This window comes from Elaeis guineensis, chromosome 13, assembly GCF_000442705.2.
Source record: "Elaeis guineensis isolate ETL-2024a chromosome 13, EG11, whole genome shotgun sequence".
Taxonomy (NCBI): Eukaryota; Viridiplantae; Streptophyta; class Magnoliopsida; order Arecales; family Arecaceae; genus Elaeis; species Elaeis guineensis.
The window spans coordinates 46,705,723-46,723,693 of NC_026005.2; the positions used below are offsets into that span (position 1 = coordinate 46,705,723).

Here is a 17,971-nt window from a genome sequence, read left to right on the forward strand (position 1 = left end):
GGTTCTGGTTAGTGAAATATTTTCTGCTATTCTTTTAATATTATCTCTTTATTTTTTAGATAAATTTTATTTTACAGGAAGCAGGAAAGACCTCATTGCCTTTAATAATGTCTCTTACAAATGTCCCTCCAATATACTCCGTTTTCAAAGAATAATGAAAATTGATAATATTTTTTGGTTAAAGCTTTGTTTTTCTCAATCTTGATTTTGAGTCGAATACTGTTCAAGGCTTATGCCATACTTTCGATTTGAGATCGAAGCTAAGGATCATAGTAACCGTCGCATACTCATGAAGAACTCTCCCTACGAGCACAAGCATACAAGACATTTCATCATGATATCATAAAGCGATAGCAGAATAAAATTTAAATAATTAATATTCAATTTTAATTCAAATAACTAAATTAAATGTCTTACCAACTAAAATTTCATAGTTTTCCATCAACTTCAACAAATTCTGACTAAAATAAAGATATTAAATTCTGCTTCTAATTTGCTCTCCCATATAGAATCCACAGGTCAAGCTAGTCCTTTTAATTTATAATAAAAATTAATAAAATATAGAGTAATGAGCTAGATAGCCTAATAAATAATGTATACTTCAGCTAAACAAATCAAATAATGATAATATACTAAAAATAAGCACGCAAGGTGTATTAATTCAAAATATACAACATAAATCAAATAGGAGCTATGCATATTCAGTCTTTCCAAAATTTATTTTTAAATTTATTTTTATTCATAAATTGATTTCTTTCAAAACATTCGGTTCACCTTGATAGTTCTGAACTAATCAAAGTACTAGTACATAATTCTTACTGGTAGGATGTTGATATACCAACACACAGCCCTCATTGGTAGGATATCAGTATACCAGCATATGATCCCTACTAACAGGATATTGATGTATCAACACATAACCCCCACTGATAGAGTATTGATTTACTAGTGCACAACCTCCACTGATAAAATATCATATACTAGGCATGACCCCTACTAGTAGGATGTTAATATACCAGTGTATAGCTCCCATTACTAGGGTGTCGATATATCAACATATAACCCCTATTGGTAGGATTTTAATATATAGTTAGATTGTGAGTCAAAATCCATCTTGATTCAAATATCTCTTTTTAATAAAATCAGTTTCGTATTCCAATCAAACAATATATAAAACCATATGAAATCAAAATCAATTGATCACAACTCCATAATGAAATCAATGCCTTCGATAATGCATCAATAGTATTTTATAATAGATTTAACCAATAAATATCATGCTTCATATTTACAAATCACAAATAATATGATTCAAAATTTAATAATATAAATACTAATAAATCTAGTAAAAGAGTTATATTACTTATCTTATAGGTACTCCAACAAATCCATATAATTTTTTAAAAAAAATTATAGAATCTTCAATTCATAGATTATATCATAGGATCACACTGCTAGGCATCTTGTCGAGAAAATTAAATCCATCAACTCTGATAGTCAATTGATGGTGGCTCGTCGGAGATGACCCAATAGAAAGAACACTTTAACCCATGATTTCACCAGCAATTGACTGGAGATTTGAGGGGGGATGGCTGGAGAATTTATAGGCATGGATCCTAAGGTCCTTGTCAAAGTTTGATCGGCTATAAGATCCTTCTCCCGATCGAACTCGAAAGAAGAGATAAATTCCATCGAGAGTCTTTCTCTTCCACCTATGTGCTCAGCATATGTGGTCCAAATATTTTTTTTTTCTTTTACTTGCTTTAGGATTCATGTGGGGTTGATGGCTATGTATTACATTCTTCCCTAAAAAAAAATTATCCATAAATTTTTTCTTACTTAAGTTCTTAAAAATTTGAGATTACTTCTTCTTCATCCTCTAATCTCAAAATTAAATTTTTTATCATAATATCTTTAAAACCAAATTCTCATTTTGATTAGCTTCAAAAAATAATTTAGACTACCACACTTCCAATACACACTCTGATTCAAATCTATCAATACACTTATGTCAAATTTAAGCTTTTAAGCTATATCACAATCAATATAAATTATCGTCTCGATATTTCTAATGTCTACCCACCTGCACTCATATATTTGATTTTATGTGTCATAATTTATCTATTTATATTCCAATACTATATTAATTGTCATGTCTTTAATTCGAGATCATGAGTCAGAGATTATGGCAACTGTCGTATACTCATGAAGAACTCTCTCCATAAGCATACAAGCATCTCATCATGATATCATAAAGCAACAATGAAATAAAATTTAAATAATTAATATTTAATTTTAATTCAAATAACTAAATCAAATATATTACAAAAAATTTTATATTTTTTTATCAACTTCAATAAATCTTGATCTAAAATAAAAATATTAAATTCTGCTTCTAATGCACTCTCCCATATAGAATTTTCAAGTCAAGTTGGTTCTCTAAATCTGTAAAAAAATTAATAAAATATAGATTAATAACTTAGACAGCTCAGTAAGCAATATATACTTTAGCTATATAAATCAAGTAATAATAATATATGAAAATAAGCATACAACGTGTATCAATTCAAAATATACAACACTAATCAAATAAGATCTATATGAATTCAGTATTTCTAAAATTTATTTTCATTCATAAATTAATTTTTTTCAAAATATCCAATTCACCTCGATAGCCATGAATTAATCAAAGTGCTAATGCACAACCCCCACAAGCAGAGTGTCAATATACTAATGCACAAGCTCCACTGGTTGGATATCAATATACCAATGCATAATCCTCACTAGTAGGGTATCAATGAATCAGCACATAACCCCCGCTGGCAGGATATATCGATATATCAGCGCACAATCTCTATTAGCAAGATGTCTATATATAGCATATAATCCCTACTAGTAGGGTGTCAATGTATCAGCATATAACCCCCACTAGCAGGGTATCAATACACCAGTGCACAGCCCCCACTGACAAGGTGTTGATATACCAGCCCATAACACCCATTGACAGAATATCGATATACCAATATATAATCTCCATTAGCATAATTTAGATATATCATCAGACTGTGAGTCAAAATCCATCTCAATTCAAATATCTCTTTTCGATAAAATCAATTTCATATTTCAATCGAACAATATACAAGAACATCTAAAATCAAAATCAATCGATGACAACTCCATAATAAAATCAATGCCTTCGATAATGCATCAATAATATTCTATAATAGATTTAACCAATAAATATTATACTTCATATTTTCAAATCACAAATAATATGATTCAAAATTCAAAGATATAAATACTAAACAATATGCCAATAAATCTAGAAAAAGAGTTACATTATTTATCTCACACATATTCCAACAAATCTATATAATTTTAAATTTTTTTTTCAAAATCTTTAATTCATAGATTACATCGTAGTATCCCATTACTAGACATCTTCTTGTTGAGACAACTATACATTTCAATTCTAATAGTCAATTGACAGTGGCTCACCAAAAATGACCAGACAAAAAGAACTCTCTAACCCATGACTTCATCAGCTATTGACTGCAGATTTGAGGAGGGGATGACCGGAGAATTTATAGGTGCCAACACTACAAAAAATTTAATTTTTTGCGATAAAATTTTTTCATCGCTAAAGATAAAATTTTCGTCCCTAAAAATATTAGCGACGAAAATTTTTGTCGCTAAAAGTTTATAGAGAAAGCCTCGTAGCAAAAGGTCTTAATGATGAAAAAAATTATTTCATTGTCAAAAATAGTCAACCGGACGACGAAAGAGTTCGCAGCATTAGCGATAAAAATTTTTTATCACAAGAGCTTAAAATTTTGTCGCTAAAATTATGGTGAAAAATATTTTCGTTGTCAAAAATCAGTTGTTACTCATTTAAATTTTTTATTATTTTATTATTTTTTTAATTTTAGCGATAAAAAAAAAAAATTTATCATAAAAATTAACGATGAAAAAAATTTTGTTGCTAATTATCGTGACTTAATAAAAAATTTTCTCATAATTTTTGCAATGAAAGAAAAATTTTGTCACAAATTTTATGATAAAAAAAATTTTCATCACAATTTTTGTGATGAAAAAATTTCATCATAATTTTTACGATGAAAAAAAATTTCATCACAACTTTTGCGATGAAAAAAAATTTTATCATAATTTTTGCGATGAAAAAAAAAATTCATCATAATTTTTTGCGATAAAAAAAATTTCATCGTAATTTTTTACGATGAAAAAAAATTTTGTTGCAATTTTTGTGAAGAAATAAAAATTTTGTCATAATTTTTTGCGAAGAAAAAAATTATGTCACAATTTTTACGATGAAAAAAATATTCATCACAATTTTTGCGATGAAAAAAAAATTCATCATAATTTTTGCGATGAAAAAATTTCATCGCAATATTTTGCGATGAAAAAAAATTTCATCGCAATTTTTACGATGAAAAAATTTCATCGCTAAAAAAAAATAAAGAAAAAAAATAAAATTTATGATGAAAAAAATTATTTTTAGCGATGAAATTTATTTTCGTCATAATTTTAGCAATGAAATAAAAAAATTTCATCACAATATATAGTGAAAATTTGATTTTTTTGTGATAATCAAAAATTTTTAATTATTTTTTTCGATGAAATTATATTTCATTGCTAAATTAAATTATGGATAAAATAAATTATTTTTATTTTTTATAAAAAAATACCTATTTAAATGTAAATTTTCAAATCAAACATATTTTACATAAAAATATATTAACACAGTAAAAATATTCAAATTCGAAATAGCAATTCTAAATATCAATAAGTTTCATAGCCATCGTTGTCATATACAAAAATATAAATTTATACACCATTTAAAATTTAAAAAAACTATAAATTATGTATCATCAAAGTTGTTGGCCTCGTTCCCTCCTTCAGACATTGATCCCTGACCCGATATGTTTCGCAATGGCTATGCAGAGGCGGCATCATGCGACTGTAGAGGTGCTAACTCGGAAGCATCGATACCGAGCCATCCCACCATCACAGCCACTATCCTCTCGAGCGTCTGACTACGATTCATCCAATAAGTAATTTGATTTTGCATCATGCTCATCGATGTCCTAACTGCCTCTGGCACCGATGCATCATCAGATCGATCAGACGACGAACTGCGAGATTTTTTTTGATCGCATGCTATGCCCAGAAAAATGAGTAATATAAATATTTAATAAGAACTTACAAAGTATAATTGCAAATGTAGTTACGTACCATCCTCTTTATTCTCTATGCAAAAGTGGTACTTCATGTGAATAGAATCAATCTTACTCCTATTCACCTTATTCGCCTCTGATCATCGTTACAAAATACATATAATTATAACCAATAAAGAACATAACAATATCAAAATAACTTGAAATACTAGACATACCTGAAATGCTTCACTCCCAAAATGCTTGCATAACCACCGCCAATCATCACTAGACCCAATCCAATTTTTATAAGACTGGATTATAGGATCAATCCCCTTCGCCTCCAGCTCATTGCAGTATTTATGAAGTCTATGTCGTCGATCTCTATATCTATTTGCAGTCATTTTGAGAATACATATCGTCTTTTATTCGTCAGTACAATGCTTGAAGTCAATATTATCCTGTACATATAAACATTCATCGTAACAAAAAGTAAGTATATAAAATTATTTATATAATAAAAAATTATCTATATAACAAAAAAATAATATGGATCATGTTAATTTCACATAATAATATATCAACAAGAAGCTGGACATTTATAATTTCACATAATAAAAAGAGAAAAAGGAACCAGCGCCTTAATATAAAAACAAAAATACTATTATTTGAATGTGTAAACACCTTTTGTTGCAAAAAGTTAAACAGACACCATTGTTTAACTTGTGCCTTCAATGATGGGAGTGCATCGGTGTCTGCAACATTCTAACTCCAAAGGTCATGATTAATAGTTTGTGATGATAAAATATCCCGAGCATTTTCGCTATAGTGTAACATAGGACATAAACTAAATTGATCCTTTATGCAGCATATTAAATTTATTTTGACCGCATGCCAAAGACTGATAACACCCATATACCTATAACTAATTATTAAAATGCTAACAAGCTACGTTGGATCAAAACAAAGATTCATTATAAGTGCTCCATGAAACTCTGAATTACCTGTTAAGAATTGCAGCAGCCCTTGCCCACGTAAAAAGAATGGAAATCAGAAGCAGCATAAGGTTAGAAACAAAGGACAGCAGAATATAACCAGATCTTTCAAGGACCAACCAAGCAGCCAGCAATCCAAGCAGTACCGTTACATCTCTCCTCCATAGCACCACATCTGCAACTGTTAGACACTCTAGCATAAATGCTCAATCCAATAACCAAAATATATAAACACCACGATCAGAGGGCAAATTCATATAGTAGTTTCGATCATAAATGTGGATTGCTATCCTTGGCGATTTCAAACAACAATAAATCTAAAGTAAATAAAAGTAGAGAAAAGACATTTGTAGCTTGGAATGAAAAATTTCGGAGATCGCATGCTGATAAAGACACTCAAAACTCTGGAGAATCCAAGAGATCAAAACAATGATCATATTGTGCTAGAAGAAAACATTAATCAGCAGAACCGCTTCCATTAACCAATTAGACTCGAATTCGTACAAGCGAAAATGCTTTAGTTCAGAGGAGGGACAAAAAACAATCTAATTCCAAACTCCAAGCCACCAGTAGGACCAGAAACTGAACCGATCAAAACAAGTAATATAAGGACGCTTTCAAGAGAGCTTTGCATTTTTAGTTCCGATTTCACTTACTGGTTCCTCCTCCGAGGATCTGATGCACGGATCTCTGCCTCCCAAACAATCTAGCAGAGGATCCCATGAATCTGATCGTGAGCCAGGATCTGGAGCTCGACGGTGGAGAATCGATGACAAGCGGCTGGCCCTTCCGTCTCCTGGTCGGTCTGCGCGGCGCGGGGTGACGCCCGGCACCGAGCTCGACCGGGGAGGGAGGAACACGACCGGCGGCGGCGGCGTGAGAGAGCGAGAGAGAGACGGGCGTGAGGAACGCGATCGGCAACGAAAATTAAAATTTCATTGTAAAAAATTTAATTTTTTTCAACAAAATAGAAATTTTTTTTATTGCAAATAATCTAATTTTTAACAATAAAATTTTTTTCATCATAAATAATTTTAGTTTTGATGATTAAAAAATAATTTTATCATAAAAAAATAAAACTCTAGCGGCGAAAAAAAAATTTATCACTAAAAATTTATTTCTAGCAACGAAAATTATAATTTCATTGCAAAAGATTCGAACTTTTTGTGATGAAAATTTTTTTCATCGCAAATACTTAATTTTTGACAACGAAATTTTTTTTATCATAAAAATAAATTATTTGCGATGAAAAAAATTTCATTGTTAAAATTTTATCACTAAAAATCAAATTTCTTATAGTGAGATCCTAGGATCCTCGTCAGAGTTTGATCAACCCTAGGATATCCCTCTCTCAATCAAACCTAAAAGAGGAGATGGACTCTAATGGGAGTCGTCCTCTTCCACCTCATGTATTCAGCACGTGAGGTCCAAATAATTTTTTTCTTTTTCTTTTACTTGCTTTAAGATTCATGCAGGGTTGATGGATGGGTATTATAGCTTATTTCATGATGCTTTAGAGAAGATACATGTGGATTGCTAAAATTCTTTAAGGAGATGTTTCATATAGGGTGATCTATCTAAGATCAATGACAATATAGATAAAAGTGATGAGATCACTGTATTTGATTACATCATTAAGGTTCTATATGGCAGTGATTTCAAATTATCCGTATTTCTCAAATCACCTCAATTCAGTGCTGGGATATCCATCCTTGAGGTCGAAAATCCAATATCATGCAAAGACATTGATCTTAGGCTAAAATATAAGAATAAAAATACCTCTCAGTCTCACAAAAAAAATTAGTATATTAATATACCATTAATATATTATATTAATATTGTATATACGATATTATATTATATTTGATATTATTTATTATATTTATGATATATATTATATTATAATATATTATTAATCATATTATTATCATATTATGATTCAATGATAATTTTAGAATAAAAATATCATATCATATTTTGTATTTATATAATAAAAATATTTAATATATTAATTCTATTTATCTTATTTTTCTAATCAAAATAAATATTTATATCAACAAATAATATATTATAAGTATAAATAAAAATATTAATTTTAAAATAATAATTAATATATTTTATCGGGTAATAATTTATAAGACTAATAAATATATTTTTATAGAGTCTATTAATTATTAATATATTCATAAATATAATAATATTTTTATTAAAAATAGATGGTTTCATGTATGTAGTTTCAAAATTTTTGATTTAATAATAAAAATAAAATTAAAATTAAAATATTTTTAATCTAATCATGCATAAGATCAGATCTACCAAATCATCTAACTAGGATCTATTATATGAACATAGATCATGCATCTGAAATCTAATCTTTAAAATAAAAGAGAAGAGGAGATCCGATCTCTATACCTGATCATGGGTCGATCTACACCGCAATTAATGATCGTGGATATCTGAATTCCTCGACGTGCACAATCGTCCGACCTTTATAGGTATCCCACATGAGGTCTTGATCTGATGAGAGGCTTCTTGATCTTCTTAGGATGTTAGCTCCTTTATAGAGATCGCTTTTCTATGGTTGAATGAGATCCTTCTTCATTCTCCCATATCCTCTCAGAGAAAAAGAAGAATAGGAGGAAGAAGAGGAGGAAGAAAAAAAGAAACCCTTTCCCTTTTTTTTCTTCCTAAAATCCCACACTAAAGAGAGGAACACACCTTAGAAGAACCTCATGCCCCAACCTTCTATTGTTTAAATTTTTCATGTAGAAAATTAGATCTCATGACTCACCACCATGCCCCAAGTTCCACCCCTTTTAAATTAGCGTTCAATAGGCAAATAAGGTCAAACTTTATCTGATTAGGACTCAAATTCAAATAGAACTTCATCCTAATCCATATATGGCATGGAGGAGGGAGGGCGTGAGAAGTTTGGCATAAGCTTTCTCACACAAAAATAAGAAAGGCATGGAAATAGGCATGACTTCATGGGGCACACGCTAGGGAAAGAGAGTCCCAATCAAATTGGGATCTCTCTTGATGTTTTAATTAATCTCTAACCAAATAGGAATTGGTTGCACCCAAAGAGAGAAAAATCCTAGTCCAACTAGGAACTCAATCTCTTCTAATTAGGTTCTAATCCAATTAAAAAATTAGTTGCATCTAAGTCCTAATCAAATCAAGAATTGATCTTCTTTACAATTTGGTTATCTCATAATCTAATTAGACTTGATCTAATCAAATCCAAATCAAGCCAAATTAAAATTTAATTTAATTAGACTTGATTCTAACCCCATTGTCCAATTAAATTTAGCAAAATTATAATCTAATTACTAATTAATTCTTCTAACTTACTAACTCTTAGTAAATTATATTATTGTAACTTTTGCATTGGATTAATCATCAATCACATTAATAGTTAGATCTAACTATGATTTTTAATCACAACTCAATCATCTGATCAGTCAAAGATCTCTATTATGTGTGATTGAAACTCATTTTAATGGATTGAAACTCATTTTAATGGAACTCAATCATCTGATCATCACAATATCATTGAAACTCATTTTAATGGATTGGAACGATTCCAACTTTATCCATCAAGGATCATCGATCATCAAGACGATACTCGATGAGTCTCACAATCTATTAGTGACACCTAGCAGTATGTAATGGCAATCCAACAAAATAAAATTATTGAACCTCTAAGTATAGTTATCATGTGATTTAGTCCTATTGTGAGTTCCGACAAGACGGAGGTCGTGAAGAACTCGTCAAATCCCAACGTCAGTCATATGCAAGATTAGCTCGACTTAAGTTTATTTATAAATTTTTATAAATTTTTTTTAGTATTTACACTTACTTCGATCGAAGACTTTCTGAACTTAGTCTTATGAATTGCATAGGACTTCTCTTTCTTTATCAAGATCGATAGATTCCTTTTACGTACATCCTACTCCTAACAGTGAACTTGGACCTACTGTAGCCGACATATATTGCAAGGACCCAAATGGCTAGGAGACCAAGTATATGTGTAGTTAAAATATAGTAGCCTTACTACGAACAGTAGAGGCATCATAGGTCAAAGGACCACTCACACTACTACAGCATCGAGTAAACCACTGACGAGTGAGTAGACATCCAAATAATTTCTCGTAAGGGTCACGCTCAGTGCAAGTTGTTCTCTAACAACTATCTATACTCTCACTCTAATATCTTTACAGTACAAACTCCAGACTTATCTATCTGGAAGGAAAGTAAATTGTACATCGATCAAATTGGATCAATCACTATTCTCCGTGATGATCCTTTGATTAGGAGCTTTTAGAAACAATCATCAATAATATATGTCCCAAATTCTCAATACTATGAGAATATATATCATTATCTGTTAATCTCTTGGATGAATCATAGATACATATAGAACATGATTGGAATAAAAAATTGCCCATTTTATTAGTTAATAAAATTTATAAGTATAATATTATGTCCTGAAATTATAGGATGCATCAGTCAATAATTGACTTTTAAGGCATGCATCTAACAATCTTCCACTTGCATTAAAATCAATAGACTATAAACTTAAGTCCCATCTTCTCAAGGTGAACTTCATTCTTCTACTGATTGAGAGGCGTCATTAATGGGTCCGCCATATTCTCTATGGAGTCTACTCTCTGCACCTTAATAAACTTCTTCTCGAGGTATTCACGTATGATGTAGAACACCCATTCTATGTGCTTGGATTTTTGGTGAGATCTTGACTCCTTAGTTACTATGTAATGATATCTGATGGTATAACACCCAGCTCTACAGTGAACCTTTTGAAGCAAAATACTTTCTTAGCAGCTTTAAAGGCAGTGATGTATTCAACTTCCATGGTTGAATCCACGATGATTGATTGTTTAAAACTCTTCTAACTAATCGATCCTCAATTAGATAAGAATACACACTCCGATATAGACCTTCTATCATCGACATCAGATATGAAGTATGAATTATTGTATCCCTCCATCTTCAACTCAGATTCTTCTCTAAAAATTAAAAATAAATCTTTAATCCTTCTCAAGTACTTAAGGATGTTCTTCAGAGCTATCCAGTGCTCTTCATCTGAATTCGACTAATATCTACTCGTGACACTTCACGGTAAGGGCTATATCAGGTTGAGTATATAGCATGGCATACATGAGGTTTCCTATAGCTGAAGCATAAGGAATCTTACTCATGCATTGGATCTCCTCAGGTGTGTCAGGGCACATCTTCTTGGAGAGATAAATCTTATGCCTAAGGGATAAAAGTCTATTCTTAGAGTTTTTCGTGTTGAATCCTTTTAACACCTCCTCTATGTACATTCTCTGTGAAAGGCCTTGCATCCTTTTAGATCTATCCCTATAGACCTTTATTCTAAGAATGTAGGATATTTCTCCTAGATCTTTCATAAAGAATTCTTTTGATAACTATACTTTGACAGAGGTAAGCATAAAAATATTATTTTCAATCAGAAAGATATCATTCACGTACAGTATAAAAAATATGATAGCACTCTCATTGATCTTTTTGTACACACACGGCTCTTCTTCATTCTTAATAAAATCAAATGATTTGATCACATCATTAAAGCGAGTATTCCAACTCTGAAATACTTGCTTAAGTCTATATATTAATCTTTGTAGCTTGCAGACTTTGTGATCACTATCACTATAGGTGAAACTCATAGGCTACTCCATATAGATATCTTTCTCAAGATATCTATTTAGAAAAGTAATTTTTACATTCATCTATCAGATTTTATAATCATAAGAAGTTGAAATGGCAACAGTGTCCAGATGGATTTCAACATGGTTACGAATGAAAAATTTTTTTGATAGTCCATGCCTTCCTGTTGACTATAACCTTTCATTACTAACCTTATCTTGTAGGTCTCTACCTTACCATTTGAGCCAAATTTTTTTTTATAGATCTATTTACATCCTATTGGTACTATACCTTTGGATGAATCTACTATAGTTCATACTTGGTTGGAATGTATGGAGTCAATTTTTAACTCTATTGCTTCCTTCCATTTCTCGAAGTCAATATCTAACATCGCTTTATTATAGATTTTGAGATCATCTCTACCATCCCTATCTCCCATTAGGAATACTTTCTCAATATCCTCTATAAGTATACCTAAATACCTTTCAGAAGGATGGGAGATTCTATTAGATCTACGAAGTGGAGAAGGTACTATATCTACTGGCTCACTATAAATGAATTTCAGCTCTAGGACTCGCTGCTTTTCAGAAACTCTCTTCAAGGTTAATTTTTCTCTTATTGTCTCCATCTTAGATAAATTATTTTTTCAAAAAGATAGCATGATGACTCACAATTATATTGTGATCCTCTGAAAAGTAAAAATAGTATTCCATGAATTTTTTAGGATATCCTAAAATCGAGCCCTAATAGACCTAGCTTTTAACTTGTTTACCTGCTGTCACTTGATATGGGTCGGACATCCCCAAATCTTGAGGTAATCGAGATTCAATATCTTGTCATGTCATATTTTATATGATGTGGTAGGAATGGATTTAGAGAGAATCCTATTTAATAGATAGATAGTGAAAAGCAATGCGTGTCTCCAAAGAAATAACGAAAGATTGGTGAAGCTCATCATAGATTGGACCATATCTAATAGGATCCTATTCCTCCTCTCAGATACGTTGTTGAGCTGAGGCATTCCAAGAGATGTCCATTGTGAGACTATACCATATCCTTGAGATAGTTTAAAAATTTTTCACTAAGGTATTCACTTCCTTGACTAATTAAAGAACCTTTATAGATTTTTCTGTTTGCTTCTCCACTTCACATCTGAACTTCTTAAATTTTTTAAAGGTCTCAGATTTGTGTCGCATTAAGTATACATACCTATACGATGTGAAGTAGAGATAACCACTCATGATCTGCACATCAAATGGGCCACACATGTCAGTGTATAATAGGGGTAATATCTCAGTGGTCCTTTTCCTACATCCTATAAAGGGGTAGCTTGGTCATCTTTCTTTGAAGATAGGACTCACAAACTGGATATAACTCGAAAGTTAATGGCCCAAGAAGGTCATCTTTCTTCAATTTGTTAAGTCTATCCTCTCTTATATGGCTTAGCCTAGGATGCTATAAATATATTTGATTTAGCCTATCTCTTGATTTCTTAGACCTTATGGCATTCATTACTTGCTCATTAATGTTCACACATGCATCAACATACAAATGGTAGAGACCGTCAACCATCAAGATAGGTGCAATAATTTTATTTTCAAAATAAGTTGAACACTGATCTTTATTAAAATTAAATATGTAATTATCCTATACTGGCACAGATACAAAAATTAAATTTCAGCTGTTATAGGTACATAAAAATAGTCTCTAAGTTCTAAATTATATCCTAATGATAATAGCAGAGGATAGGTACCCACGGCCATAGCAGTAACTCTTGCCCCATTACCGACTCTAAGAGTGACTTTATCTTCCCTCAATACTCTACTTTTTTTTAGACTTTGTATTGAAATGCATAAATGAGCATGGGAGAATCTAAAATCCAACTAGAAAAAAAAATCATAAGATTAATTTCTATAATGAGCAAGTCAAATATACCTTCAGAAGATATGTCCTTCTTTTTATTCTTCAGGCTCGTCAGATATGCAGGATAGTTTCTTCGCCAGTGGCCTACGATATTGCAATGGAAACACTTTCCTTTGTCATCGACCTTCTTCGGAGTTTGCTTCTTTGGCCTGTTCTCTGTCTTGTGCTTCTTTATAGATTTCTTCTTCTTCTTCTAAGTAGACTTTCTTTTAGAAGGTGAAATCTGCTCCACAATATAAATGGTGCCCCTTGAACTCTTTAAGGTCCCTTCAGCTATCACCAACATATTAAATAATTCAGATAGGATGCTATCAATCTTATTCATATGGCAGTTTGTAATAAACTGGTCATATAAATTAGGAAGGGACAATAGGATCAGATCTACCTATAAATCTCTATGCATGGTCATTTCAAGCTTCTGAAGCTCCTTGATATCCTTGATCATTGTCAAATAATGATCATAAACCGACTATCCATCACGCATCATCACTTTAAAGAGTCTCCTAGAGACCTTAAAGTGAGCTGTGCGACTCTTCTCACCATACAACTCTTGTAGATAAGTCAGTATATCTTTGGTAGTCTTCATGTTCTTATGCTGATACTGTAGTTCATTTGACATAGACACCAAGATGTAGCACCTTACCTGATTATCATCATTCATCCACTTCTCAAGTGCAACTCATTGATCAGTGGATGGACGAGCTGGCAACACAGAGATTTGCTAGTCAAGAACATAGGTCAACTTCTCAGAACTGAGAACTATTCTCAGTTTTCTGAGCCAGTCCTTATAGTTTGTTTCAGTCAACTTGTTGGTCTCTAGAATACAAGCTAGTGGGTTGGAAGATGATATGATTAACTGCAGAGAGTAAAAAATTCTAATTAAATATTTATACTTATTTTAATTTATTTTAGAGATTTTAAAAATAAATATAACTTTCACTATTTTCTCAAGTCTCTCACACTCTTTGGATGGACAAATAGAAACCCTTATGCGACTGGGATTTCAAGTGGATACTATGATCCCACTGATCTACATGCACCACACCTAACAGTTATTGATGATGCACAAATCAATGAGTAGATAACTCTTTGTCCATTGCTTCTCTAAGTAAGTTGTAGCGACACCAGTCTCTAAATCCTGTAGCTTCTTCTAATAGTTATTGTCTATATTTTTTAGTTAAATCAAACCTACCATTCATCAGTAGGTGCAAAACCATCATTAAGTCTCTCACCTAATAATTATTGGGCTCAATTTTATCTCTATCCTAAAGCATCTAATATTAATAGAATAGTTACATTTTTCTGATATAACAGAATCACTGTGACCAGTCAAGAACAATCAACGTCAGAAAGACGCCCACATCTTTACAATAGTGGAAGACTGCTAGACTTAATATGTGTGAAAAAAATTATTTAAGTCTCTTTTAGCCATTTACATCTCATACAAATCTTTAATTTGATTAGGGCATGGATACAGCTTAAATCACCAGGCACCCAAATTCAAAACTAATCACAGTTGATTAGTTTAGTGAGAGATTGGTGGGAGGCACTCTACTGTCAGAGGCAACGATCCTAATTAAATAACAACTACTCAATTACTTATCTTAGATACCAATTGATCCTGATCAATTTCAAATTGGGTTAACCTAAGCAATTAAGTCTCAAGCCACTACGCCAAGATCAAGTTATGGGTCAAGATTTTAGAACACATGCAACTTAATTGATTTGATCCTATAACTATTGGTTCAATCTTGAACAGACTCAACCTAATCATAATTAACTCTTTAATTTGACTAGATCAATTGTCCATCTCGATTGAGCCCATCAAGTGCTAATCAAGAATCCTAGGATTCTAATCAGATTAAAGATCTAAATTGGTCTACCCATGAACCCAATACGCAGAAATTTCAGATCTTGACATAAATTTCAAATCTAAATTCAAATCTGAAACAGATTTTAGATCTGAAAAAAACATCACAAAACATCTTCAGATCTAAAACTAATTTCAGATCTGAAGGAAAACAAACTTATTTCAGATCTAAAACAAATACATACTAACATCATATGTTATGCAGAAATTTTAGATCTTACAAATTTTACTATTCTACATCATTCTAGGATAACCTTTCAGCATAATTAAATTATACCAAGAAAATCTTATATCAGAAAAATGTCAAATCTATTAAGTTTAGATCTGATTTTTATAAATCAAATTGTAGATCAATATAATTTATGTTCATATTAGAACCTAGCTCTGATACCATTGTTAAAAATGGGTGGTTTCATGCATGTAGTTTCAAAATTTTTGATTTAGCAGTGAAAATAAAATCTAGATTAAAATAGTTTTAATCTAATCATGCATAAGATCAGATCTATCAAACCACCTAATTAGGATCTATCATATGAACATAGATTATGCATCTGAAATCAGATCTTTAAAATGAAAGAGAAGAGGAGATCCAATCTCTATATCTTATCATGGATCGATCTACACTGCAATCGATGATGGTGGATATCTGGATTTCTCGAGCCGCATAATTATCCAGCCTCTACAGGTATTCACACGAGACTTAGATCTGATTAGAAGCTTTTTGATCTCTCCAAAGTGCTAGCTCCCTTGCATAGATCACTTTCTAATGGTTGAATGGGATCCTTCATCATTTCTTTTAGACCCTCTCAAAGATGAAAAAGAATAGGAGGAAGAAGAGGATGAAGAAAAAGAAGAAATCCTTTCTCCTTTTTTTTCTTCCTAAAACCCCATGACAAAGAGAGGAACATGCCAAGAAATCCTTTCCCCTTTTTTTTCTTCCTAAAACCCCATGACAAAGAGAGGAACATGCCTCAAAAGAACCTCAAGCCCTAACATTTTATTGTTCAGATTTTTCACATAGAAAATTCACTACAAGAAATTTGACTTTTAACGACGAAATTTTAGCGACAAAATTTATTTCATCGCAAATAATTAAACTTTTGCAATGAAATTTAAATTTCATCCCCAAAAATCAGGTATTTGCGACGAAAAAAATAGCGTTGCAAAAAGTTATATCTTTTGCAATGAAAATTTTATTTTTGTTGCTAGAAGTTGATCTTTAGCGATGAACTTTTTTTTCGTTACAAAAAATAATTTTTTTTGTGATGAAATATTTTTTTTGTAGTAAAAAAATATTTTTCTGCAATAAAAAAAAATTATCACAAAAAAATTATATTTTTTACGATGAAATTGATATTTTGTTGCAAAAAATAAAGGCTTTTGTGACCAATTTTATTTATATTTAACGATGAAACTATTTCGTCGCTAAATTTTATTTTGTTGAAAAAATTTGAATATTTTATGATGAAATTTTAAATTTCATTGCTAGAAATTGATCTTTAGTGACGAAATTTTTTTTCATCGCAAAAAATTATTTTTTTTGACGATGAAAAAATTTTTTGTTGCTAAATTTTTTTTTTGTGATGAAAATAATTACGTCGCAAAAAATTTGATTTTATGCGATGAAATATTTGTTTCGTTGTGAAAAACTTGATTTTATGATCATTTTTTATATTTGCGATAAAATTAAATTTTTGTTGCAAAAAATTAATCATTTGCGACGAAAAAATTTTTATTGCAAAAATATACTTTTTTGCGACAAAATATTTACTTTTAGCAACGAATGTATTTCATCGCTACATATTTTTTAATTAAAAAAACACTTTGAAATAGGGCCCTAATTCAAAATAAACCTCTTGATCTCCCCACACCGCCGCGGTCGTCAAAATTTTTCTCCCTCCTCGATCTCCGACGACAGTCCTCCCTCCCCGATCGCCGGTCGTCCTTCCCGATAAGTTCTCTCCCTCCCCGCCACCATCCTCTCTCTCTCTCCCTCCCGGCCACCATCCTCTCTCTCTCTCCCCCTCCCCACCGCCGTCAAGCCCTCCCTCCCCGCCATCGTCATCGCTCGAGCCCGCCCCCCGTCGCTGATCGAGCCCACCCCCCAACGCGCCATCTCCCTCCCGCCTCGCCACCCTCTCCTCTGCACACCGTCTCCCTCTCGATCTCCACTGTGTCACCGCCAGTCGAATCCTCCCTTCCCGCCACCATCGCCGGTCGAGGCCTCCCTCCCCCATGGGCAGTGGAAAGCGTCACTCCTCCACCGCCTCCACCTCCGAGAAGAAGAGTAGGCCCTCTCCCAGTCCCCCCTTCATCAC

General features: G+C 31.9%; 1 protein-coding gene across 11 annotated transcripts in view; it reads right to left on the reverse strand.

Annotated features, from left to right (window-relative positions):
- The window catches only part of LOC109506539 (reticulon-like protein B12), a 35,471-nt gene extending 26,525 nt beyond the window's left edge, over positions 1-8,946 (reverse strand). The window contains exons 1-5 of one of the 11 annotated variants that reach the window (XR_012136528.1): positions 6,826-7,188; positions 6,290-6,350; positions 6,179-6,199; positions 5,254-5,635; positions 4,771-5,178 (exon numbers count right to left, since the gene is read on the reverse strand). Coding sequence is in view for 3 of the 11 variants with exons in the window: in XM_073248166.1 (XP_073104267.1) it covers positions 6,179-6,350; positions 6,826-6,892 (239 nt within the window). In the remaining 8 variants the exon portion in view is untranslated. Of the gene's footprint in view, positions 1-4,770; positions 5,179-5,253; positions 5,636-6,178; positions 6,351-6,825; positions 7,201-8,581 lie in introns of those variants that run through there. The other 10 variants (XR_012136525.1, XR_012136522.1, XR_012136527.1 and 7 more) reach the window with 10 other exon arrangements.
- Between the last annotated feature and the right edge of the window lie 9,025 nt (positions 8,947-17,971).